Source organism: Haemorhous mexicanus, chromosome 1 (genome assembly GCF_027477595.1).
Source record: "Haemorhous mexicanus isolate bHaeMex1 chromosome 1, bHaeMex1.pri, whole genome shotgun sequence".
NCBI classification, from domain to species: Eukaryota; Metazoa; Chordata; class Aves; order Passeriformes; family Fringillidae; genus Haemorhous; species Haemorhous mexicanus.
In genome coordinates, this window is record NC_082341.1 from 1,143,863 (window position 1) to 1,169,703 (window position 25,841).

Sequence of the window (25,841 nt, forward strand, 5' to 3'; positions counted from 1 at the left end):
TGCTGGGTTAGGTGAGGCTGGAAAGGAGAGAGGAGTGAGGACCTTGAAGTCTCCTGAGGCACAAGGGAGGATCAGGATGGGGAGACCAGGATGAGGTTTACTGGGAGAAGGGAGCATCCTGGAGTGTGTCCAGGGCAGGGAACAGAGCTGGGAAGGGGCTGGGGAATCCTGAGGGAGCTGGGAAGGGGCTCAGCCTGGAGCAAAGGAGGCTCAGGGGGCCCTTGTGGCTCTGCACAGCTCCTGCCAGGAGGGGACAGCCGGGGGGGTCGGGCTCTGCTCCAGGGAACAGGGACAGGAGCAGAGGGAACGGCCTCAGGCTGGCCAGGGCAGGCTCAGGGTGGAAATTGGGGAAATTCCTTCCTGAAAAGTGTTTTCCAGCCCAGGGCAGCAGTGGATGCCCCTGGATCCCTGGAAGTGTCCAAGGCCAGGTTGGACAGGGCTGGGAGCACCCTGGGGTAGTGGAAGGTGTCCCTGCCCATGGAATGGTGTTGGAATGGGACAAGCTCAAAGTTCCCTTCCAACCCAAGCCTTCCTGTAATTCTGTGAATGTATTGAATTTATAGAACAAACCCTGCTCCAAGGGGAGCTTCATCCTTCTGTCACCTTCCCATGTGACAGGATAAAATCCCAAATTAATCAGAATTCCCTGAGATTAATGCACATCATCATTGCTACACCACCAGGATGGCCAGGCTGGGAGTTGTGTTCAGGGAATCCACCTGAACAGGGAATATTTTGTGTTTAGTAGTGGTTTATTTGCTAAGAAAATTGATGTTTTCCCCTCTTGCAGCAACACTTTTGTTTTGGAATACTGTGGGGAGGTGCTGGATCACAAGGAATTCAAGGCTCGGGTGAAGGAATATGCCCGGAACAAGAACATCCACTATTATTTCATGGCCCTGAAGAATGATGAGGTGAGCAGTGGGATTGCTGGGATGGGATTGCTTTGGGAAAGGCTGGATTTAGCTGTTACAGCAGCAGCTGCTTGGGAGCCCATGGAGCAACATCCTGAATCCATTGGTAATGTTTTCCTGAGGAAAGGAAACTTCAAGGCCTCAGGATTTTTTAACCCATTGCTCAGTTCCACAGAATTCTGGCAGCTGAAATGTATCCCAGTGTTCTTAGGGAGGGAAAAGTGTCTTTTCAAAGGAGAAGATGGAGCATGGCTCTTTGTTCCATGGGAGAGAAGTTTGGGAACTTGTTCCAAGCCAAACTTGCCCTTTTTGGGTGCCCAAATGTACCAAAAATCCACATTTCCTTTCATATTAACTCCATGAAATTGGGATATTTAAATCTGGCAGAGTCCCTCTGTGCAGGATTGCCACTGGAATATTTATATTTGGGATATCCTTAATTATTTATGGCTGCTTCAGCTCCAAGGGATGTGGAGCTGTTCTCTCTGCCTGAGAACAAGTGGGATAAATAGAAATTCCATCTCTTATTCTCCTTGTCTCTCCTGTCAGGACTTTTTGGGTCTGGGCAGCTTGAGAGAAAAGGAGCTAAAAATACTCAGAGTGATTTTTCCTGGGTGTTTTTTCTCCTAAAATAAGGACTTTTGAGATTGTTGTGTGATTTTAAGTGTCACAAAAGGAGCATTTCCAGTTATAAAAGGAGTTTGTATTTCTGGGATGATTTTTCCCTTGGAATATGAGGTGTGTGGGAGAAAAATTCACTGTCCCAACCCCTCATTCCTGTATCAGAAACAAAATCCAGGATCTGCATCCAGCTGGAGAACTCTGGAAAATGAGGAGCCATGTACCTAAGTGCTCTTTTTCTGGGGATTTAATGTCCTAACAAATCCCAGTCCCTAAAATAAGGATGGGGAATATCCAATGAAGAGTGGGAAAGGAGGTGATTCCCCTGAGGGTTGTGTTTGCAGCTTTTTCCCATCCCAAGGAATGAGCCTTTTCCCTGCATTTCTTGTCCCTTTTCAGATCATCGATGCCACCCAGAAAGGAAACTGCTCCCGCTTCATGAACCACAGCTGTGAGCCAAACTGTGAGACCCAAAAGGTAAAATGCTGCATCAGATCCAGCAGCTCCTCCCTCTGGAGAGCTCACAGTGAAACCTTTCCCTTCTTTCTTTTGGGGATTTTCCTTGCTGTGGAATCAGTGACATGAAAACACCTGGATTTCACCTGGGCACTTTGCCTGGTTTGAACCTCCCCAGTGCTGCTTTTCCAAGGATTGGGGTGTTCAGGGAAAGCAGCCCTGGAGCTGAGGCTGGAATAACTCCTGGCATCCTTCTTCCACAGTGGACTGTGAATGGGCAGCTGCGGGTTGGGTTTTTCACCACCAAGCTGGTCCCGTCGGGCTCGGAGCTGACCTTTGATTACCAGTTCCAGAGATATGGGTACGTCCTACGTCCCCTTTCCTGGCCCAGGAATTCCTGCTTTTCCCCTCTCCCACTGTCACTGCTCCCTCTCCATCCCTTCCCCAGATAATTCCCTTCCCTGCTTCTTCCTGTCTGGTTATTAATTAGACTTTGCAATATTCCTTGGGAGTTCCTGTTCTTCCCTTCCCACTCCTGTTTTATGGCTTTGAAGCACCTGAGGGGCTGTAAAACCCCCTGGATAACTCATCCCCTCTTCCTGGCCTAATCCAGGGCTGCAGGGAAAGCTCCAGCCTGGAATTAAGGTCCCTTTGCTAAACCTGAGCCTCAGATTCCTCCGTTTCTCTTTGGTGAAGTATAACTTGAGGAACATCCCTTCCTTTTCCTTCTGGATCCTTCTCCAGGCCCTTCCTGTAAGCAGGAATGAGTTTTAAGTTGCATTTTAAGATTATTCCTCATTCTTAGAAATTCCTGGAATTGAGCTTCCCTGCTTCTTACCACTGCAGGGCCACGTTCCTCCAGGGTTTTATTTAAAATAAAACCCTACCATTTTCCCAAGAAATTGTGGAATGGAGTTTAAAATGGATGGTGTGTCAAGTGGGAAATACAGAGGCTTGGTAGAAATATTCCTTGGGAACTATATTTATTACATTTATTGTATTATTGTATTTATTATATATATTGTATTTATTATCCATGGCTGAACATCCAAAACAAATTTTCCCGTGTGGATTTTGCTGCTTCTATGAATGCTGAGCTCATTCTTAATCCTGTTTTGAGCTCTCAAATTCAATATATGAGCTATAAAATGAAATGCTATGAAATGCTATGAAATGCAAGCTTTTCCTAGTGGATGTATAATCCTGAGGCTAAGTTCCTTAGGGAAATCAGGTTGTTGATGGCAATGTGGGATAAGAAGTTGCCAGCCCCACCAGCTCCACCTTTTCCTCTCTGGTTCCTGGTTCTTGGCCTGTGGAGAGCCTGGAGGTGAGGCAGGCTTGGCTTTCCAGCTGCCACAGCTGGGGATCATGGCAGCTGTCTTGGGAATAAAGATTTAATTTGGGTTTTCAGAGGCTTTTCCATGCAGAGCCATTCCCATTCCTGGCTTTGGAAGGTGCAGAGCTGGCTGTGGCTGGGCTTGGGCTGTTGTTGAACCTCCCTTTGTGTCCCCCACAGCAAAGAGGCCCAGAAATGTTTCTGTGGCTCCTCCAACTGCCGGGGGTACCTGGGGGGGGAGAACAGGGTCAGCATCCGCGCGGCCGGAGGGAAGATGAAGAAGGAGCGCTCCCGCAAAAAGGACTCGGTGAGTTTGGGGATGGAGCCTCTGGCACTGAGCCCAGCCAATCCCCAGCACTGCCAGAACCACCCACGTCCCCAAGTGCCACATCCACGTGGCTTTAAATCCCTGCAGGAGTGGGGACTCCACCACCACCAGCCCTTTCCATGAAGGAATTTCCCCAATATCCGACCTGAGCCGCCTCTGGCTCAGCTTGAGGCCGTTTCCTCTCATCCCGTCTCTGTTCCTTTGGGAGAAGTTTTCTCCTGATGACCTCAGGGTTCAGTGTCATCAAAGGTTGGATTGATGATCTTGGAGGTCTTTTCCAACTCCAATGATTTTATTTCACAAGGTCCTTCAAGATTTGTGTTTTCTTGGATCTTCAGTTAAATCCAATTTCCTTTCTCCTGGCTATTTAAAGGCACCAGAGAGTGACTTTCCCAGGTCCAGTATTTACTATCCATAACTAAACCCCACCATAAATTTGATTTAAAAGTGTGGGTTGCTTCCCATGATTTTTAAACACTGATGAAAGATGAACAATATTGGCTTTGCCATTTAGGGCATCACCTGGAATTTGGCAGCTCCAAAGGCAGAGTTTCACCATTTCCAGGTTGGGAGGTGGAATTTTTGAGACAACACATGGAATTGCAGGGAAGGGTTCATGCCATGTGGAAAAAGTGCAGAGAATCCAGAGCAAGAGGAATTTTTTTGGGGTGAAATCTTAAGAACCTGCCCAGGCTCTTCTTTAATTCCTACAAATTGTAATTATTCCATCCTTGAAGGGACGAACCTGTGTTCCTATGGAGAAGATTTATTCCTAATTCTTTTGGGAAGTTTAAAAATGCCAGTTTCATTTTAATGTGCTGTATCAGCGAGGGAGGAAACCAAGAAATAATTCCTAAATCATTTATGGGGTGTTTTGAAACACTAATTAGTCACTAAATGAGAGGGTGATATTTCAGTATCTGTGTGGAGAGGGAATCTCTGGTTGTAAGGATTATAAATCTGTTATAGTTTATAATCCATTAATCATTACAGATTTATAAAGAATTTATACAACTCAGAATATAAAGAATAAGTTTTACTTGCAATTAAAGATAATTTCTTAGTTTGTTTTCCTGCATGAAAAGAGAAACTCAGGGCCGGGAGGGTTTTGGTGCAACCACCTGGAATTTCCAGCAGAGCTGGAAGGTTTTCCTTAGGGAAAAGGGAGCTTGGAGTCAGGGAATTGCCAGGCCTGAGCCTGAGGGTGTTGTGCTGTGGCTCTGCAGGTGGATGGGGAGCTGGAGGCGCTGCTGGAGAACGGGGAGGGTCTCTCTGATAAAAACCAGGTGCTGAGCTTGTCCCGGCTCATGGTGCGGATCGAAACCCTGGAGCAGAAACTCACCTGCCTCAAACTCATCCAGGTGAGGAGCGGCCTGGGAAGGGGAGGGATCCACGTCCTGTTCCAGTGGCACCCTCAGAGGAACAGGGAGGGTGTGGGAGGCAGGTCCTGCCCTTGTGGCTGCATCCCAAGCTCAGCTGAGCAGCTCCAGGATCCGTTGTCCTGGTATGAGCTGTAGTGTTGGAGTGGTCCTGCTGCTGGATCCCTGCTCCAGTCCCCGCAGTTCCAGCCACTCAGATCAGCTTGGGCCTGCTCAGGTGCCAAGTTCTGCCTCTCTCATGGCTTTGACCATGATCCCAGTGGAGCAGTTTTCCATGTTTTTGCCTGGAAGTGTCTGACTGTTCCCACGTCTGGCTCTCCAGAACACGCACTCGCAGTCCTGCCTCAAGTCCTTCCTGGAGTGTCACGGCTTGTCCCTGCTCTGGATCTGGATGACGGAGCTGGGCGATGCCAGAGGAAGCACGGCCAACAACCTGAAGCTGCAGCTGGAGGTCAGTGATTCCCTGGCATTGGGAGCTCTCACGGAATCCTTGAGGTGGCAAAAGCCCTTTAAGATCGAGTCCAACCGTTCCCCAGCACTGCTGAGGCCACCACTCACCCTTGTCCCCAAGTGCCACATCCACAGGGCCCTTAAATCCCCCCAGGAATGGTGACTCCAGCCTGTGCCAGGGCTGGCCAGCCGTTTTTGGGGAAAAAGGATTTTGGCAGCTTTGCTGAATGCTCAGGATCACAAGGATTTTCTTTTCCTTCTTTTTTAAAATATAAATCTGTGCCAAGTGTTGGTGGAAAACAACCTCAGGTGCCTCAGAACTACAGGCCTGAAAGTTCTGCCCTCAGGCAGATCCTTAATAAACGGAAGGAATTTGCTCCTGTGGTTTTCCTTAGATTCCTGACATAGATTCCATGAGCCAGACTTAAAGGTTGTTGCTGCTGCTGTTTATTCCGTGCTGAAGCACAGGGAATTTGAGATCCTGACAGTCTGAAGTGGAGCTGGAATGTTTCAGTTTTCCGTAAACAATTTGGGATTGGATGCCCAAAGACTTCTGGAAGTTCAAGGTCATTTTGTCCCAGCTGTGCCCGATCCCCAGAGCACTGAGTGCCACCTCCAGGTGTTCCTTGGACACCTCCAGGGATGGGACTCCACACCTCCCTGAGAGCCCATTCCAATGTTTACCAGCCCTTTCCATGAAAAAACTCTTCCCAAAATCCATCACCCATGACCTGTGACCGTCGTTAAATAGATGAGTTCAGATATTTAGATTTTAGATCTTGGGATATTGGGAAGGAATTCTTGGAAAGATTTAAATCAGTGGTTAAGAAAGAATTCCTCCTGTGAGGGTGGTGAGGTCCTGGCACAGGTTCTCCAGAGAGGTTTTGGACTTCCCATTCCTGGAAGTGTCCAAGGCCGGGTTGGACAGGTCTTGGAGCAACCTGGGATAGTGGAAGGTGCCACTGCCCAAGGCAAGGAGAACTGAATGAGCTTTAAGGTCCCTTCCCACCCAAACCAGGATTTTACGATCACCTTGATAATTCCAGAGTTAATTCTTCCTGAGAAAAGTGAATTATTCCAACTTGGACACAGCTTTAAATCCTGCTGGCTCTGACAACGCCCTGCTTGTCCTTGCCCTTAGATCATGAAGACCCTGGAGCTGCTGCCCATCCCCACCAAGAACATGCTGGAGGAGAGCAAGGTGCTGCCCATCATCCAGCGCTGGGCTCAGACCAAGACGGCGGTGCCGCAGCTCAGCGAGGGCGACGGATACTCCAGCGAGAACACGTCCCGGGCCCACACCCCCCTCAACACCCCCGAGCTCTCGGCCAAGCAGGGCGTGGAAGGGGACACGGACACCCCCAAGAAGCTGGTGTTCCGCAGGCTGAAGATCATCAGTGAGAACAGCATGGACAGCGCCATCTCGGACACCACCAGCGAGCTGGAAGGGAAGGAGGGCAAGGAGGACCTGGACCAGCTGGAGGCTGCCCCAATGGAGGTGACAGAGGAGCAGCAGCAGCAGCAGCAGCAGCAGCAGCAGCAGCAGCAGCAGCAGCAGCAGCAGCAGCAGGAGATCAAAACTGCTGTGGAGGCACCGGTGGAGAGCAGCAAATCCCAGCCTGCAGAGCTGGAGGCCGAGCCCGAGGCAGAGGTCAAGGAGAGCAATGGAGCGAAGCTGGAGGAGCCCATGGCCATGGAGACACCATCACAGGATGAGGAGGAAGGAGTTTCTGACGTGGAGAGCGAGAGGAGCCAGGAGCAGACGGATAAAATTGTGGATGTGAGCGACTTGGCCACCAGGCTGCTCGACAGCTGGAAGGAGCTCAAGGTAAGAGGCAGCTCCGTGCAGCTCCAGCACCTGGAGCTAAGGAAAACCTGGATTTGGTGGGGGTGTGGTGCAGATGGGGCTGGTTTGACGTCTTTGGTCAATATTTGGTAACTAAATGGCCTTTTCCACACAAAAAGTGCTTTCTGTGTAAATCCTCTGGTGGCAGCTGCCCTGGGTGTGACCTGAGAAATGTCCAGGTGTTGGTGAAACCAGCAGCTCACTGGGTTTGGGCATGCAAGGACACCTTGGTCATCCCCTTAGACTTCCAGGGAAAGGGCAGCTCTGAGGGATTGAGATTCCCATGAGCATTTTGGGTGGAAGTGACCCACATCCCTCAGTGTGGAAACAGATAGATGGACTATCTGCTCCTGAATTCCATCCTTGGAAGTGTTCAAGGCTGCTCCTAAATGGCCCATCCCTGGAGATGTCCAAGGTTGGACAGGGCTTGGAGCAGCCTGGGATAGTGGAAGGTGTCCCTGCCCATGACAGGGAGTGGAATTGGATGATCCTTAAGGTTCCCCCCTACCCAAACATTCTGGGATCCTCTGAATTGAGTTATCCCAACATTCCCAGCTTTTCCTGTCCTTTCAACCTCTGCTTTTGATCTGCACCGTGTGGAGCCTCCAGAGAAGGCTCTGTTGGCCATGCCGAGTTCTCTCCAAGGCAGTGTTGGATCATCCCCTGGGTGTTCACACTTGGAAGTGCCCAGATGTGGGTGTTATTTGGGACTTCAGTGGTTTCACTCCTATCAAGGTCTTCTGGAGCAGAAAACCTCTTCAAGAGAAGGGCTTGGTGGCTCCCTCTGTCCTCTGGAATCGTGTCCCTGTCCCATAGGTGGCCAATGGGATCTGCAGCCAACAGCTTCTTTTTGCTGGGATGTAGGATGACATTCCAGTAACTGCTCTAATTTAAAAGAGGGAAGATTTAGCTCAGTGGTTAACAAAGAATGAATTCCTCCTGTGAGGGTGGGCAGGCCCTGGCACAGGTGCCCAGAGCAGCTGGGGCTGTCCCTGGATCCCTGGCAGTGCCCAAGGCCAGGCTGGAGCTTGGAGCAGCCTGGGATAGTGGGAGGTGTCCCTGCCATGGCAGGGGTGGCTCTGGATGTCCTTTAAGGTCCCTCCCCATCCAAACCATTCCATGGCTCTGTGGATCTCACTCTCCACTCAACACTTCAGCCATTCCTTGGGTTTCTTTAGGTCTTTGGAAACTCCTCACGGATCCGCTGCTCCTGCAGGATTCCATGTATTCATATTCCTTACATTCAAGGGCAGGAGGGCTGGGAGCCTCTTTAGTAAGTCCCAACCCAGTGATTCCTGAGGTTCCAGCAGGAATTGATGGCACTGCCACAATTCCAGCTTCTTGTGGGCTTGGTGGGACTTGGAGGCTCTTCTGCCCTTCTTTAATCAACCACCAGCCCAGCTTTAATTACTGGAAGTAGTTTTAAGCAAACTCATGTTTTCTGATGCATCATGGAGCTAAGGAGTTTATTTACCCATTGACTTTGATAATGAGTAATGATTGAAAGAGGTTAATTAAAATAATGGGTGTTAATTGTACTGCAGCACCAGCACAGGTGGAGGAGACCTCACCTTAAGCTTTGCTTGTGCCATTTCTGGAGCTGCAAACACCAGGATTTAGAAATGCAGAGATTCCCAGAATTCAGGGACATTTTACCTCAGTCTGGATTTTTCAGGAGGATCAGATACTCCTGAACCTGCACGGATTTTGGGCACAGTCATTTGTGACACAAATCCTAGAGGGGAAGGAGTGGGGTAAAACATATTTCTGTAGAGAGGTTGGGTCGTGGTTTGGTGTTTTCCTTCCTTTTTTCCAAGTGGATCTGATCATTTACCAGATTTGAATTTGCAGACTCTTGGTGTGGTTTTCCTCTCGAAGCGACACCGTCAGGTTGAATTTGTGGTTCAGTTGGGAAAATTCCTTTTCCATCGTTGCCAAGAGAATTGATAAGGTTGGAAAAGACCTCCCAGATCATGTCCAGCCTGTTTTAAACTAAAAGTTAAGTCAGGCCTTAGTCCTGCTCTGCTTTGGAGACTAATTTTTGGGTGTCCAGACTGAGTTTCTCCTCTGGAACAGCTGTGTTCCCTTCCTCACTCATGTACACAGAACAGCACAGAGAAAAGGATAAAATATTAATAAAATGTGTGAAATTTCACAAAACTCCCTCAAAATGTTGGTTTAAGACCAAATTTGATCTGATGGTGTCATTTTATGCCCAGGATTTGTGTTTTCTTTGGAGCTTGGAGAAGCTCAGCTTGGGAATCTACAGAATTTTGTTGAAGTTGTGGTGGGACCACGGAGTCCCGACACATTCCCATATTTTAGATGTGGATTCTCATCCTCTCTGTGTATTTATTAATGAACCTCAGGTCGTGCTCTGGTTGTAGGGATGGGGTTGGATCTCATGAGCTTGGAGTGATCCCAGCAAATCCACCCCAAAAAAGCAGGATCGTGACACGGGGCTGTGACAATTAATTTCTCTCCTATAAAAGAATTGTAGGGAAACTGGGAGCTGGGAATTTATCCCATCCTGGACTTTTTCATGGCTCCAGGAGTTAACTGCCTCTGTCCAACTCTCCCCTCATAAGGTGCCACCAAAGCCCACCCCGGATGTCTAAAAGACAAATCCAGGCTAAAGGGGGATGGATAATTCACCCCCAGGAGCCTTTCCCAGCACATCCAAGCTCTGGAAAAGCCGGGATTTTGGAGTGGTGGAACACCTGGCCCTGTCTGGGGGGTGGGAGGGTCGGAAACGTGGTGACTTAAGCGCTGTCCTCTCCAGCCTTGCTGATGACCCCCTTGTAATTTCCACCGTTTCCATCCAGCTTCTCCGGGCAGCCAGAGCTGACCAAGGGGCTCCTCTTCTCCAACTCCGTGCGGAAGAAGGGAGAGGACATAGCGCCAAGAGCCGGGAAGATGGTTGGGAAGCTGGCTGATGCATGAGCAGTGTGATAGGTGAAAGGAGGACAGAGGTGGTTAACTCGGGGATGCCGACGTTATTTTGGTGCGTCCATTGCCGGCAATGGACGTCGCTCCGGGGAAATCCCAGCTCCTGGCCTGAGAGGATTAAGTGAGCTTAATTTTTTTCTCTACCTCTACACACAGGACTTGTAAGTCCTTCCAGGGCTCCGTGAGGAGTGCTGGCCACGGCCACACCCCTGGCACGACACACACTCACATTCCCGGTGGGATGAGTTTTCAGCCCGGGCTCGTGGGCGCCGTTCCCGCTCTCCGAGGAAGCGCTGCATGGCTTCTCCCGGGCTGAAAACTCCCTCCCAGTGCCAAAACACCAGCAAGGGCACAGGCGGTGGTTCCACGTGGTTCTTCCAGGTGGATTGTGCTCAGGTAAGGCTCCGTGGGCTGATCCGTGTGGAGAGGCCCGTGCTGGAGGTGACACGTGGTGTGATGGCCAACAGACCTCTTGGAATCACCGGAATACGCCGTAGGGACGAGCTTGGGAAGCTCTTCCCAACGTCCTCTTGAGGGCTGAGGTGGAGTAGCTGAGCTGAGGGACAGAGAGGATGTTTTGGTGCTGCTCTGCCTCACGTGGGACCGAGCTTTGGGAATCTTCCCCCACCCCAGAGGAGGCTCTCACCTTCTGGGAAAGGGCAGATGGGAGTTGTGGCTCTGAGGATCCACAGGTCCTTTCCTTGTGACTTGGAGAAGGTCTTGGTTTTAGGAAAAGTCTCTTGGAAGAGCCAGTCTTGGGTTTAAAAGGTTTTAGTTGGATACTTCTGGCCTTGTGAGCGTTTGTGGTGACTTGGAGCTCAAGGCTGTCCTCACCCTGACCTTGGTCAAAGTGGACTTTTTTTTGCACTTAATAGTCATGGAATCAGGGAATTGGTGAGGTTGGAAAAGCCCTCAGAGATGATTGAGTCCAACCATCCCCCAGCACTGCCAAGACCACCACTGCCCCTGTCCCCGAGTGCCACATCCACAGGGCTTTTAAATCCCCCCAGGGATGGTGACTCCCCCTGCCCTGGGCAGCCTGTTCACTGCTGGGCAACCCTTTCCATAAGGAATTTTCCCAGTATCCCACCTGAGCCTCCCCTGGAGGCCATTTCACCCTGCATGGGACATCTTGGGTGACCAAAGGCAGCTGAGCTTCCATCTTCCCCTGGGATGATCTTTCCAAGTCTCCTCTGATTTATCCTGGTAAAGCCCCTTGAAGCTGCTCTTGCCTGTCCCTTTCCCAGTGAAGCCATCCTGGAGTGCCTGGATCTGACTCCATCACGCCCATCCCGTGCTTTAATCAGGAATTTTTTAATTTGTTATAACTTAGAGCAAGGAATAGCTGGGGAAAACCATAGGACTGGGGAGCGGCCAGGCCGTGGTTTGCTGTGGGATCTTCTGGCCTTCAAGCAGGGATTTCGTGGTGTTGGTCCTTCCTCTTGCTCTGCTCCATCCCTCGGGGTCACGTTGGAGCTGCAGGGGAAAAGGAGGAGAGGAAGGGAGGGAAGAGGATCCAGCCTGGTAGGGGATGGATTTGGTTGCGTTGTTCCTTCAGAAGTCAACAGAAGTTCATGGAATCTTAGGATAAACTCATGGAATCATTAAGGTTGGAAAGGACCTCCAAGGTCATCGAGTCCAGCTGTTAGTTCAGGAATGACTGGCAGCTGAGGGGCAGATTTGTGGAGGAGGTTCCATCAAGACACAATCTTCCTCCCCCGCTGCGGAATCCTTTGAGCCGTGACTCCATCCTGCAGCTCTCTTCCCTTTCCCAAGCCAAGGCTGGGTCCTGCCTGAGGCTGGACAGCCTAAATCCCATTTTTCCCCCCCTCTTTTGTGTCGAACAGACCCGTGTCACTTTTCCTTCTGCATTTAATTTTGCGTGCAGTCCCTTCAAAGTTGTGCTGGGAGCTCGGGAGCCATTTGGAGCCCGTTAGCGGCGGCCGCGCTGATTGAGGAATTCTGCAGCTCCGAGCCAGCAGCTTCCGTTTCCAAAAATAAAATCGGCTTTTCTTGGGAGTTTCCCCAGCCTGGTCTGACCACCATCTGCTTTTCATGGAGCAATTTGGACAAATCCCTCCGTTTGTTCCTGGTTCAAAGCCTTTGCTGCCTCCATCTTCCCACATGGAATGGATGCTGGGGGCTCCGTGGAGCAGAGCTGGAGTTCCTCTCCACCAGCACGGAGCTCGCTCCCTGCTCATCATCACCTCGGATTTGGGGCTTCCTGGACTTTGTAGGGCTGGCCAGTTTGTTGGGGTGGATCCTGGAGTGGGCTCCCCACTGTCCTGGTGAAGCAAGAGCAAGGCATATGCCAGGATTGCCAAGTCCCCTTACTCCAGGTGCTCCGTATCCTCCTTCTCTTCCCACTGAGCCTTTTCCCAGTGATTTCCATTCCCCATCCTGCTCTTAATTGGGACAGATCTTCTTTAGGAGCTTTTTTAGGGACTTGGTGTGGTTTAGCTCTTCCCAACACTTGCGTTGTCCTTCTGGACATCCCTGATGTTCATCCATGATCCCATTCCTTGGTGGCTCCTCATTCCCCCCAGGACATCCCTGATGTTCATCCATGATCCCATTCCTTGGTGGCTCCTCATTCCCCCTGGGAACAGCCAGGACAGATTTGGGGGGATTTTTTTGGATGTGCTGCTCTGAAAATGAACATTTTTAGGAGTTTAACATGGGAAAGATAGAAAGAAAGAAAAAAAAAAAAAAAAAAAACCTGGCAAAACCCATTGGTGGAAGGTGATTTTGGGGCTTCAGATCCTGCCCCTGTGGTCACCTCTGTCCCACACGAGGTAGGGAGAGGCAAAGTCATCCCTGCCATCCATAGGTGTGGAATTCTCTAGGAAAATAAAATTAAATCCATGGATGATGGCTGGATGGGGCTTGGGGCACCCTTGCTGGGTGGGAGGTTCCCTGCACGAGGTAGGGGTTGGAATTGGATGAGCTCCAAGGTCCTTCCAGCCCAAACCATTCCATGATTCCATGATCAGACGTTATATGGATTACATCATTTATAAATATATAAATTCTGTATAATTATGGGTTCATCCTGCATCCCTCCCCACCCCAAACATGGAGCTGCTGTTTTGTTTCTGTGCATTTCATCTGAAAAAACTGGATTTGGAGTATTGTAGCCCATAGCAAACACATAAATAAATTTTATAAACTTTATTTGAAGGGCATTTTCTGGGAATTTCAGTGCCTCTCTTTTTTTTTTGTAGAGGCTTCAAACTCCATGTGGTGTGTTTGAGCTCCACAGAAAAGCAAAAATATCTTTAAAAACCTAAAAATCTTGGCCCAAATCCCTTTTTTTTTAGCCAGCAGCAGCACTTTTGAAGTGGTTTTGCCTCGTGGACAAACCACAACAGGGTTTCTTCTCCTTCCCTTTTTTTTTTTTGCTAAAGGAAATTCTCATTTTTAGCCCATCCAGTGCTGGGGGTGGACACGTTGCTAATGAGCCCCCTGAGCCACCCGTTAATTAATTCCCAAACAGCTTAAAAACCTCGAGGAATTTAAATAAAAGAGGATATTCTGTAAAATCTGAGAGTCAAGTCAAGGTAAACTCCACATTTCTGAGCATGTGGAAGCTTTAAATTCCCAGCTGGAGCAGCCTTCACCCCCCAGGAAATGTCAAATCCATCTTTTTTCCCACTCTGCCTCATCCAGGGCCTAAATGAAAGGATATTTTAGGGAAGGTGCTCTGGGAAAGCTGGAATGTCAGCACAGCTCCCCAAAACAATTTATTTGTGTTCGACTGAGCATCTCCTTTATGATTTAATGGTTTTTTTTTTTTTTTGGGATGCATCTGCTGCTCCAGCAGGGATGTTCCATCAGGCACCAACCAGCTGGTTCATCACATCCTGCTGGAAATTACTGGGAATTCTTGGGAATACTGTATTCCTTCAGGGAGGGAACAGAGCAAGGGCTTGATAGAAGCTGGAATGAAACAAAAGTCAGCTTTCTTCCCCAACCTTCCAGTGCTTGGACAGTCAGGAATGCTGTAAAACCTCTGTAGGATCGTGAGCATCACAGAGGTAAAATGGGATTTACCCTGGGAATGACAGAATATTCCAATTAAAATACAATGGAGCATGGAAAGGTGCTAATAAACCTCATTTCTTACTTGTGGGATGCACAGTTGGTTCCAGTGACATGGGAAGGGCTGTTCCTGCCCAGTCCAGGGCGTTTAACAAGGACATTGTGCTAAACCTGGACTTTAGGGAAGTTCTGGTCCTCATTCCCAGCTCTTCTTCCCTCTTTTCCCATGCTGCCATCTCCACCTGGAGTTGCCAGGACCTTTGGGACCATCCAGAGCCACCCCTGCTATGGCAGGGACACCTCCCACTGTCCCAGGTGCTCCAGCCTGGCCTTGGGCCCTGCCAGGGATCCAGGGGCAGCCACAGCTGCTCTGGGAATTCCATCCCAGCCAGGAATTCCCAATTCCCAATCTCCCACCCATCCCTGCCCTCTGGCAGTGGGAGCCATTCCCTGTGTCCTGTCCCTCCATCCCTTGTCCCCAGTCCCTCTCCAGCTCTCCTGGAGCCCCTTCAGGCCCTGGCAGGGCTCTGAGCTCTCCCTGGAGCCTTCTCCTCTCCAGGGGAACATTCCCAGCTCTCCCAGCCTGGCTCCAGCCCTGGAGCAGCCCTGGGGCCTCCTGGATCTCTGCAGCAGCTCCAGGTCTGCCCTGTGCTGAGGAGGAGCTGGATGAGCAGAGGTTTGGGGTTTGCTGGAGGCCTGGTGGGTGCTGGGGTCTGATCTCAGCAGCTTCAGCAGCCCCTTGGTCACAGAGGTCACTCAGAGCTGCTCCTGCTCATTTCCCTTGGGATGCTCCCCCATCAATCATCAGACCTTGGGAACATCATGGAAATGTGACCCTGTCCCCAGGGAGGCTGTTGGGAGCTGGGAGAAGTCCAGGGGTGGTCCATGAGCAGGGGGAGCAGATGTTGGCCACCAGAGCCATGGAGTGTCTCCAGGCAGAAGGGATCTGTTGGGATCACCCAGCCCAACTCCCTGCTCCTTGCTGGGTCATCTCAGGCTGCCTTGGAGACCAGGACAGGGACAACAGGAGCTGCTGCTGGGACACTCTTCCATCACCTTGGAAGGTGTAGGACCCTACAGCTCTTTGCCCAGAATTCCACTGAAATCCATCAATAATCAAACACTGAGCAGAGGAAATAGATGGAAAGCACCACAAAAATTCCAGAACTTTCCTTCAAGAGGCCCTTTTCTGGTGGTTTATTGTTGATGTGTGATTTATGGGATTCTTGGCTGTTTGGGGTGGTTTTGGGAGCAGCTGGAATTCTGACCCTGCTGGTGGCTTTTCCACAGGAGGTCTATCGCATCCCGAAGAAGAGCCAGGCAGAGAAGGAAAGCAGTGGTAAGTGCTCCCCTCCTCCATGGTTTCCTCTGCTCCCATGAAACTGCTTCATTTTCCCAGTTGGGAATGTCAGGGGATGTTCTGCCTCCATAGCTCCAACTCCTGGGAAGAGGGAGGATAATCTGAGTGGTGGGTGAGGAGAGATGGGACCCTGAGGGTGACAGGGAACAACCTAGAATCAAAATCATGGAATTGGTGAGCTTGGAAAAGCCCTCCAAGTCTGAGTCCAGCCATCCCCCAGCACTGCCAAGGCCACCACTGATCCATGTCCCAAAGTGTCACCTCCACATGGCTTTTGAATCCCTTCAGGGATGGGGACTCCACCTTTGCCCTGTCCCTGGCCCTCCTTTTCCATGAGAAATATTCCCAGTATCCAACCTGAACCTCCCCTGGCACCACTTGAGGCCGTTTCTACGAGAAGGGAGCTCTTAGCACCCAAATGACAAAAATTCCCTCCCTTCTTTCCCTGTCCTCCCAACAGCTGACCGTGGGAGAGAGCCGGCCGGGCTCCGGGATCAGACCCCCACTCCCAAGAATCCCATCCTGAGCCGGGAGCGGGATCCAGAGCGGCAGAGCCAGAGCAAGGAGAGGAAGAGACGCAGAGATTCCCTGTCCCCTCCATCCTCAGCCTACGAGAGGGGGACAAAGAGGCCGGAGGACAGGCAAGTGGTGGCAGGGAGCTGCCATATTCCAGGGATCTGCCACGTTCCTGGGTAACACCTCCAGGAAAAACGGGCTTGGAGATCTTTGGAATCCCCCTGGGAAGGGGATGGGAGTTTTCTCCTGGAGGAATCCTGGTGGTGAGATTCAGTCCTGGTGGGAGTTGGGTGGTTCCTTGGTGTTGGTGGCTTCTTCTCTGGGATAACCTGCAACTCCATCCTCAGGTGTGTTTTGGGAATGAGGTGGGAAATGAGGGAAGCTGTGCCAGCTCCTCACAGAAATTAGGGATCATGGAATGGTTTGGGTTGGAAGGACCTTAAAGCCCATCCAGTCCCACCCTGTGCCATGGGGACACCTTCCACTGTCCCAGGGTGCTCCCAGCCCTGTCCAACCTGGCCTGGGACACTTCCAGGGATGGGGAATCCAGGAATTCCAGGATGCAGCCCTCCTAATGCAAAGAGCCCCCCGGATCCTTCAAAACCCATTCCCTTCTCCTGCTCCATCTCTTCCCAGTGTGCTGGGGATTGATCTGAACTTGGAGCAATCCCTGCCTGTACAGGAGGGAGCAGTGCCCAAACCAGGATTTCTAACTCCAAAAGTTCCTTGACTTTTAGGTTATTCCCTAAAAAACCTGTGAGGACAGCAGCCCAGGGGGGTGTGATCCCAGCAGGCTGCTGCCAGGACTCCTGCCTTTCCTTGGGAATGGTGGCATCACTGCCAGGGCTGAGCACGCGATTCCTAATGAAGAGAAGGAAAATATTCCGTGTCTTGCAGTTCAGAGAGACTGGAGATTGTGTTAAAGGCAGCAGAAATACCATGGAATTTCCTTTAAAGAAGTCACTTCTCTGTTGTCCCTCTCAAAGCCACTCCATAATTAGGGAACAATTGGTGCCGAGTCAGCCAGGCGAGGAAACCTCGCGTTGAGCTGAGCTGGGAAAGTTGGAAACATCTGGATGAAAAATACAGATGTAAATCTATCCCTCTGTAACGAGGCTGGAAACATCCCCAGGAAGTAAAACCTGGATTTTGGGGGTTGTTTTAAACAGAACAAGCGTTTTTTGGGTGAGCAGCTGCTGCTCTGGCTCTTCCCCCTGTGCCGTGTCCTTGTCGGTGAAGGACCAAAATTCCTTCTCTGGGAATGTTCTCCCCACTCTGAGCATCCCTCTTTGTTATTCCAAGGATTTAATATTTTGGTTTAAAGTAATCAAATAGATGGAGAAAGGAACGCTAAACCCTCGGTTTCCTTCTTCCCACTCCCTCCATGGCAGCTGCTTCTCTTCCAAACTCTACAGGCAGTGCCAGGAAAGACTTTAATTAGGGAAATCAAACTCCTCCCGGCAATGAGGTTCCCATTAACGGATCCTGCAGCTCCTCTGGGAGTGCCTGGAAACAGCTCCAGCGGATCTGCTGGTAGCAATGTGCTTTTGATATGTAAATGGATCCCAGGAACACAGAATATATGGAGAATATCCTGGATGCTTTGTAGAATCCATTATATTAAGGCGGCAAAGCATTTTTCCTTGTAATCCCTGTTTTACCACACTCGTAACGTCTGGAAATATCCACCTTTGATCTGAAATTTTCCTTGGTTGGGCTTTGATCAAAGTCCTTAGGCTTTTTTTTTCCCTCCTCCTTTAATTCCCTGGAAAAATCCCTCCAGCTGTTGTGTGTTTTGGGATGAAAACTCTTAAGGAATTAAAAAAACCCATCCACACCATTATTTTTTGAAGCTGAAGCTGCGGTCTGGGAATGAGCAGAATTCCAAACAGGAATGTGCTGCTTGTGATTCCCTTGTTCTTTGCTGTGTCTGCAGCTCCCATGTGGGGGTTCTGGACTGGAAGGATGGAATTCTCACCCCAGCACTGGAATTTGGGGGGGAAGGTGATGTGTTGTGAGTTGCTCCTGTCTGGGAGCCTCTTCGAAATTCCTTGCTTGTCCTGCTTGGGGAAAACATGGCAGAGAGTTTCCAGCAGGGCCTGTTTGGGATACCCTGCAGATTGTGACCTTTCCTTGGCTTCTCTTGGAGATGTTCCCTCTCTCTCCAGGTATCCCAGAGCAGCTCCTCCAGACAACTTCTGTGGCATCCTTGCATCTCCATCAGCATCAGGCTGATGTTGGCCAATCCACTGGGATTGTTCATCCTCTGCCCTCGCTCCCTGTGGATGAGCAGGACCAGAGGGTGTTCCTCTTGAGTTGGTCAAACAGCTGGAAAAAAGGGAATGTTTTCAGGAGTTCATGCTGTTGTTGGGCATTCCAGGTTTTCCATGTCCCTTTTGCTGCTGGAGCCCTGGGCCTGCAGCTTCCTGAGGCCTCACGGCTGCTTTCCCTGTTCCCTCTCTCCAGGTACGACACCCCAGCGTCTTCCAAGAAGAAAGTCCGGCCCAAGGACCGCAACAAGCTGTCCACGGAGGAGCGCCGGAAGCTCTTCGAGCAGGAGGTGGCCCAGCGGGAAGCCCAGAAACAGCAACAGCAGCTCCAAAACCTGGGAATGACGTCCCCGCTTCCCTACGACTCCATGGGCTACGGAACGCCCCACCACAGCTTCATGGGGTACCCACCAGGCTACCCCATGCAGGCCTACGTGGATCCCAGCAACCCCAACGCCGGCAAGGTGCTGCTGCCCACGCCCAGCATGGACTCCATGTGCTCTCCGGCGGGATACCCCGAGCATTCCCAGACTTTGGTGGGGCACACGGTGGAGCCGGCCCTGAGCACGCCGCAGCCGGTGCCCGTGGTGCAGCACGTGGCCACCACCATGGAGGTGACCACGCCGCAGTACGTGGCGCAGGGCGAGGCCGCCGTGGTGCACCAGGAGGCCAACGTGGCCGTGCTGCCGGTGGCCACGGCCGGGGCGGTGCAGAGCCAGAGTTACGGCGTGTGGGACTCCAGCCAGCAGCCCGCCGTGGCTGTCCAGCAGCCCTATTCCCAACCTGCCCAGTCCCAGCCTGCCATCTACTACCAGGGCCAGACCTGCCAGACCGTCTACGGAGTGACCTCGCCCTACTCGCAGACCACCCCGCCCATCGTCCAGGTAATTCCAGCTGGGAACACCCACGGAGCCAGGGGAGCCAGCTGGGAAAACACTTGAGTTACTCACTCTGTGCTTCTCTTACTGGAGCATCTTCTTAGCTCTTCCCGGGGAGCTTCCTACCCAGGAGTAGGAAGAAAGCACATTCCAGGATCTTTTCTGTCTGCAAATGGCATAAAGTGGAGAATCATGGAATTCTGGAATGCATGGGGTTGGAGTGAACCTTAAAGAGTGTCCAGTGCCACCCCCTGCCATGGCAGGGAGACCTTCTCTTATCCCAGATTGCTGCAGGCCCTGTCCAACCTGGCCTTGGAAAGGGATGGGGGATACCGAGAACATCCAGGGATGGGGGATACTGAGCACATCCATGAGAACATCCAGGGATGGGGGATACTGAGAACATCTGGGGAGGGGGGATACTGAGCACATCCATGAGCACATCCAGGGATGGGGGATACTGAGCACATCCATGAGCACATCCAGGGATGGGGGATACTGAGCACATCCATGAGAACATCCAGGGATGGGGGATACTGAGCACACCCAGGGATGGGGGATACTGAGCACACCCAGGGATGGGGGATACTGAGCACATCCAGGGATGGGGGATATTGAGCACATCCATGAGAACATCCAGGGATGGGGGATACTGAGCACATCCAGGGATGGGGGATACTGAACACATCCATGAGCACATCCAGGGATGGGGTATACTGAGCACATCCAGGGATGGGAGATACTGAGCACATCCAGGGATGGGGGATATTGAGCACGTCCAGGGGCGATGATTCCATAGTTGTTGGGGACAATCAGGAATTTGCAGCTTGCAGGAGTATTTTGGTTTTTTGACTGAATGGAGATTTGTGGATAAAAGCTGAGGAAATGAGTAGAACATAGATGTGGGAGCTCAACTTCCACTGGCTTTTAGAGGTAGATTCTGGAGCTAACAGAATTAATGATATTAGAGAAATTCTGAGGATAGTATTAGGAAGGAATTCCTAGCTGTGAGGGTGAGTAGGGATTAGGATGAAATTCCCAGAGGAGCTGTGGCTGCCCCTGGTTCCCTGGAGGTGTCCAAGGCCAGGCTGGATGGGGCTTGGAGCACCCGTCTGGTGGAAGCTGCGCTCCTGCAGTGAAGGTTTTTTTGGGAACAGCAGCTGAGTGTGATTCCCTGTTCCAGAGCTATGCCCAGCCAGGTCTCCAGTACATCCAGGGCCAGCAGATCTACACAGCTCATCCACAGGGAGTCATCGTGCAGCCCCCCACGGCCGTCACCACCATCGTGGCGGCCGGGCAGCCCCAGCCCATCCAGCAGGTGAGCATCCAAAGGGATGGGGGGGGGGGTTTCCCTTGGGATAAAGAGCTGCCAGGGCACCTTTTGTGACCCCTCACAATGTTCTGTTCATCCCTTCCTGCAGCCAGAGCTGGTGGTCACCAACAACCTCCTGGATCTGCCTCCGCCTTCCCCTCCCAAACCCAAAACCATCGTCCTCCCTCCCAACTGGAAAACAGCCCGGGATCCTGAGGGAAAGATCTACTACTACCACGTGGTCACCAGGTGGGTGTGGACTTCGCTGACCCTGTCCCCATGTGCCACATCCACAGGGCCTGGAGGTCCCTCTGGGATGGTCACTGCACCCCTGTCCAGGGGACAGCCCTTTCCTTGAAGGAGTTTTCCCAATATCCAACCTGAACGTCCCCTGGCACAACTTGAGGCTGTTCCCTCTTGTCCTGTTCCTTGTTTTTTGGGAGAAGAGCCAGCTCCCACCTCCATGGGTAGAGACATGATTTTCCCAATGTTTTTCCTACACCTTTCCCATCAGTTTTGGAAATAACCAGGTTTTTGATCAATCCTTATGAATTTACCTGAAATTAAAATGAATGTTAAGCTTCCAAAAATAACTTCTTTAAAATTTACAACTCCGTGGGAGGTGTGGATGAGGATCCACCCCTGAAGGGATTAGCGGGAATATTTTCTTCCATATCCATTTCCTGCTGTCAGTTCTTGCTCCTGGCACACATTTCCCTCCATCCATGAATCTTTTCCATCTCCCTCTTGGATTCCTCCCTGCTCCCTGGCACACAGCAGAGCAGGAGACCTTCAAACACCTGGAATTCAAAGCAGTGGAGCAGGAATTGGTGAACTGTGTTGTTTGGCAGTCCTGGGATGAGATGAGGAGACCCCAGGGAGCCTTGGTGGAGGCTGAACCTTCCCTGGGCTCTCTGCTGAGGTGTTCCCACCTTTCCACGCTGAGAATTCATCCTGGTGATGAACATCCTTGATCCCACAGTGTCACCATGGTAGAAAATGGTGCAGATTCCCTTTTTTCTGTCCTTCCTGCTTGGTTTTGACCTTCTCCAACTTAGAAATCTTCAAATCAAGAGCAAGGCCGTGAATTCCATGTGTCAGGAATTCTGATGGAGTCTGGATGTCCCAGTTTCTCTGAGGAGGTGACAGTGGTGTGTTCTCCTTGCTCCAGACAAACCCAGTGGGATCCTCCAACCTGGGACAGCCCCGGGGACGACGCCAGCCTGGAGCACGAGGCCGAGATGGACCTCGGCACCCCCACGTACGACGAGAACCCCATGAAGGTGAGGGGGACAAATCTTTGGGATACACCATGGGATGGAGGGTCACTGTGGAGCTGGGAGGTGGCAGGGGGACAGAAGTGACCGCGGATCCTTTGGAGTGGCTCCGTTGGCCACAGTCAGGGCTCGGCTGTTCCGGTGTCGAATGGACACCAGACTTCCCTGAAGTTCTGCCCTGGGTTCCAGCCTGTGTGTGGAGCTGGCCAGAGAAGTGGGAATGAGGGGGAGTAACTTTGAAAAAGAACAAACTAAGGGTGTAGCTCAGGAGCCTTTCCCATACCTTTCTCATTCCTTAACAAGCTGGAGAAAATCCATGGAAAGAGAGGAGTCAATTCTCCTGCTGCTCCGGTGCTCCCACATTCCCAGGATTTTCCTGGAGGTGTCCATCCTGCAGCACCCAGGAGCATCCCACGTGGCTGCTGTTGCCTTTCCATGTGCTGCCAGGATGCCAAGGGTTAATCCCATTCCCAGAATGCCTCCGAGTGTTCCAGCCAGGAGTCCTGGCAAGTTCACTCTGATGAAATTATGGACAAATATTTGTCTCCCTGGAAAAAAGTTAATTGGAAAATGAGCTCAGAGCTGGCACTCCCCACTCAGCCAAGGGGCTGTTGCTTCCAGAGAGGAACCCAGGGAAGCCTTTTCAAGGATTTTTATCCCTGGATCAGTGTCACATTTATCCCATGACATTCTGGGATCTTGGGGTTGCAGGTATTGTTGAAGGATATTTGGATTGAGCAAGAAAATGTTAATTGCAGGCTCCAAAGGGAGATTTGAAGCTGGAATTGCTGGGAAATGCATCCCTGTGGAGGGATGAGCTGAAGTTCAGTGGTGGAGAGCAGCTTGGAGATGTTTGGGAACATCCCTGGGATGGGAATGAGGTGCTGAGGAGAAGGCTGGGCTCTTCTGAGCAGGGAAATAGGTCTGTGCTGGTGCTGTCCAGCTTGGGAGTTGTTTTCCTATGGAATTCTGAGAGTCTCAATGCTGCCTGCACAGCAGAGGGAGCAGCAGGGGAAGGTGCTTCCATAAATGGGGGCTTTTATCCCAGAAATGGGGATAAAGAGGAGCCAAGGGCTGGGGTGACCCAAGGGCTTCACCTCAGGCTGGACACGATCCGACCGCTCCTTCCAGGTTTTGTTGCTCACTCCAAACCCAAAATCCCTGAATTTCCCTGAATCCCTCATTCCTAAATGAGCCATGGCTCTGGCTGACCTCAGGCTGAGGTGGTTCCTACTCACTCCAGAGCTTTAATTCTTTTCTTCTGGGCCAGGATGGCCGGAAGGTCGGGTTTTTCCTGGCACTGCATTCCCATGGTCACAGCTCCTGCCTCCAACGCTTCCACTCTGAAATTACAACCACATTCCTTGGATTTTTTTACCCTCCTCCCCACCCCACACCTTTCCCAGATGGATTAAACCCACCCAGGAGGGATTAAACCCACTGGCACCGTGTCTGACAGCTGCTGCTGCTATTCCCGGTGTTCCTGGGCCGTGGGGGGGGATTTTGATGGAAAGGCACAAGAGGAGTGGAAAGCCAGGATCACTGTTCCCTTTAAAGCACACTTGAAATCCTGGTTTTCCCTTGGAAAACGGCTTTCCTGAGGGAGTGGCCCAGCAGGAAGGCTGGCAGGGACACCAGGCTGGATGCTGAAGGTTTTGCGTCCTTTTAGATGGAAAAAGTTTGGATTTGGGATGAGTTTCTCTGCCTATTGGTTCTCCATAGAAGGGTTGGTGTCAGTGGAGCAGATCCCAGCTGCTGGAAAAGAGCATCCCAGGTTTTCCCAAATGTTTGGCTTCTTGATCCCATCCCAGGCTGGTTTTCCCCCCATGGCTTCTCCATTCCCATCTCCCTCAGAGGCTGGAAAATAGGGACAGCACCATTCTGGGATTTTTCCTGTGTTAGTTTTCCTGGCAGCCTTTGGGTTATGGGATTTCACTTTGGTGGGCTGAAGGAGGAAGGCCTTGATACAGAGGTTTTGATATTAAAATAATTTTTAAATGGAGTTTTAGCCTAAAATCTAATATTAGGAAGAGTTCCCCAAGGAGGAATTGGCACCTTGGCACAAGGAGGAGCTTGGAAACGAAGTTTTCATTTCTCCTCCTCATCCTTCCCTGCCAATTTTGACACCAATCTTTGTCCTCATCCCATGTGGAGAGGGGTTGGATGGGGAAGGGTTTGGGGGCTGAGAAGGGTTTGGGGATGGAGAAGAGATTGGTGGAGAAGGTTTGGGTGGAGAAGGATTTGGGGATGAAGAAGACATTGCTGATGGAGAAGGTGTTCATCGTGTAGAAGGGTTTGGGGGTGGAGAAGGATTTGAGGTGGAAAAAAGTGATGGAGAAGGATTTTGGGATGAAGAAGGGATTGGTTGTGGAGAAGAGTTTAGTGATGGAGAGGGATTTTGAGGGTGGGGAAGGATTTAATGATGGAGAAGGGATTGGTAACGGAGAAGGAGTTTGGGGTGGAGAAGGATTTGGTGGGGAAAGGTCTGGGGGTAGAGAAAGATCTGGGAGTGGAGAAGGATTTGGGGCAGTGTGGTTTGGGAATGACAAGGGGTTTGGGAATGACAAAGGATTTGGGAATGATGAAAGGTGGGAATAATGAGGGATTTGGGAAGGGTTTGGGAATACTGAGGAGTTTGGGAATGACGAGTTTGGGAAGTGTTTGGGAATGACAAGGGGTTTGGAAGCGGTTTGGGAAGGGTTTGGGAATGGGGAAGGGTTTGGGAATGACAAGGAGTTTGGGAAGTGTTTGGGAATGATGAGGGGTTTGGGAAGGGTTTGGAAATCTTGAGGGGTTCAGGAATGGAGAAGGGTTTGGGAATGATGAGGGGTTTGGGAATGGGGAAGGGTTTCAGAAGGGTTTGGGAATGATGAAGAGTTTGGGAAGGGTTTGGGAATGATGGGGCTCAGGAATGATGAGGGGCTCGGGAATGACGAGGGGTTTGGGAATGACAAAAAGTTTGTGAATGAGAAGGGGTTTGGGAGTGAGGAGGGGTTTGGGAATGACTTTGCCGATGGAGCACTGCAGGGCTTGGTGCCGGAGCCATCTGCTCCCCATTCCCGGCCTTTTGAAGTGGCAGCCGAGCCTGGGGCTGGAGCAGGAGCTTTGATGTCCCTGCTCTGGCCAAGCCTCGGCCATAAAACCTCCCTGGCACGGATGATTTACACCCTGTCCCTCTGCTCCCGGGATTTTGCAGCTCTGCCCTACAGCCAGGCACATTTTTAGGGATTGAAAGGGATTCTTTTCCTGCTTTTTTTCAGTGTTAAATACTTTTTAAAAGTGGGATTTTTGAAATTAAAAGAAACATTGGGACATCAGCAAAGAGCAGAAGGAGAAGGGAAACCTCCCCCAGCTTTTCCAACCTTTAACAAATCCTTTTGGTCTTTCTGTCCTTACAATCCAAGTTGGGATGACCTGGATCCCAGACCTCTCCCAGAAAATGCTGCTGGTGCAGGGATGCTGCTTTTCCCTTCTTAGGCTCCAAGGAGATTGCAGAGTTTGGGATGGGAGTGTGTGGGAGGTGGGTGTGGATCCAGTGTGAAGGGATGGGCTCCAGGATGCAGCTGGAGTGGATTCTACTCCGTTAGTAGATCAGGGGTCAGTACTCAGGGAAGCAGCCAGAAATTCCTAGAAAATTCTCTTTATCTTGACTGTAGCTAAAGATAATCCATGTGAATGCTTGTGGGGGGCCCCAACCCTCCCAGGGAATTCCTGAAGGAAAATCACCGCCACAGAACTTGCTCCCACTGTGCACCAGCCTGACTTCCCCAGGACACTCTCCTGCTCTTTTTCCTGCTTTTTTTCCAAAGAAAACAAGAGCAAGGAGTGGTCCCTGTGCCTCCCAGCCCCGGAGTGTGCTGGGAATTGTGCCAGGATTGGGCTGGGAAATGTTGGGGAGTGCCAGGAGC

The 25,841-nt window shown here is 51.1% G+C and overlaps 1 protein-coding gene across 3 annotated transcripts in view; it reads left to right on the forward strand.

Moving 5' to 3' along the window:
• Positions 1 to 25,841, forward strand: part of SETD2 (SET domain containing 2, histone lysine methyltransferase) — a 50,029-nt gene that overhangs the window by 20,833 nt on the left and 3,355 nt on the right. For 2 of the 3 annotated variants that reach the window (XM_059837568.1, XM_059837512.1), the window contains 13 exons: positions 791 to 914; positions 1,935 to 2,012; positions 2,255 to 2,352; positions 3,508 to 3,634; positions 4,882 to 5,016; positions 5,357 to 5,485; positions 6,626 to 7,312; positions 15,611 to 15,659; positions 16,141 to 16,321; positions 18,663 to 19,350; positions 20,528 to 20,662; positions 20,766 to 20,905; positions 21,828 to 21,939. In XM_059837568.1, coding sequence (XP_059693551.1) covers positions 791 to 914; positions 1,935 to 2,012; positions 2,255 to 2,352; positions 3,508 to 3,634; positions 4,882 to 5,016; positions 5,357 to 5,485; positions 6,626 to 7,312; positions 15,611 to 15,659; positions 16,141 to 16,321; positions 18,663 to 19,350; positions 20,528 to 20,662; positions 20,766 to 20,905; positions 21,828 to 21,939 — 2,683 coding nt within the window. Of the gene's footprint in view, positions 1 to 790; positions 915 to 1,934; positions 2,013 to 2,254; positions 2,353 to 3,507; positions 3,635 to 4,881; positions 5,017 to 5,356; positions 5,486 to 6,625; positions 7,313 to 10,155; positions 10,401 to 15,610; positions 15,660 to 16,140; positions 16,322 to 18,662; positions 19,351 to 20,527; positions 20,663 to 20,765; positions 20,906 to 21,827; positions 21,940 to 25,841 lie in introns of those variants that run through there. The other variant, XR_009485190.1, reaches the window with a different exon arrangement.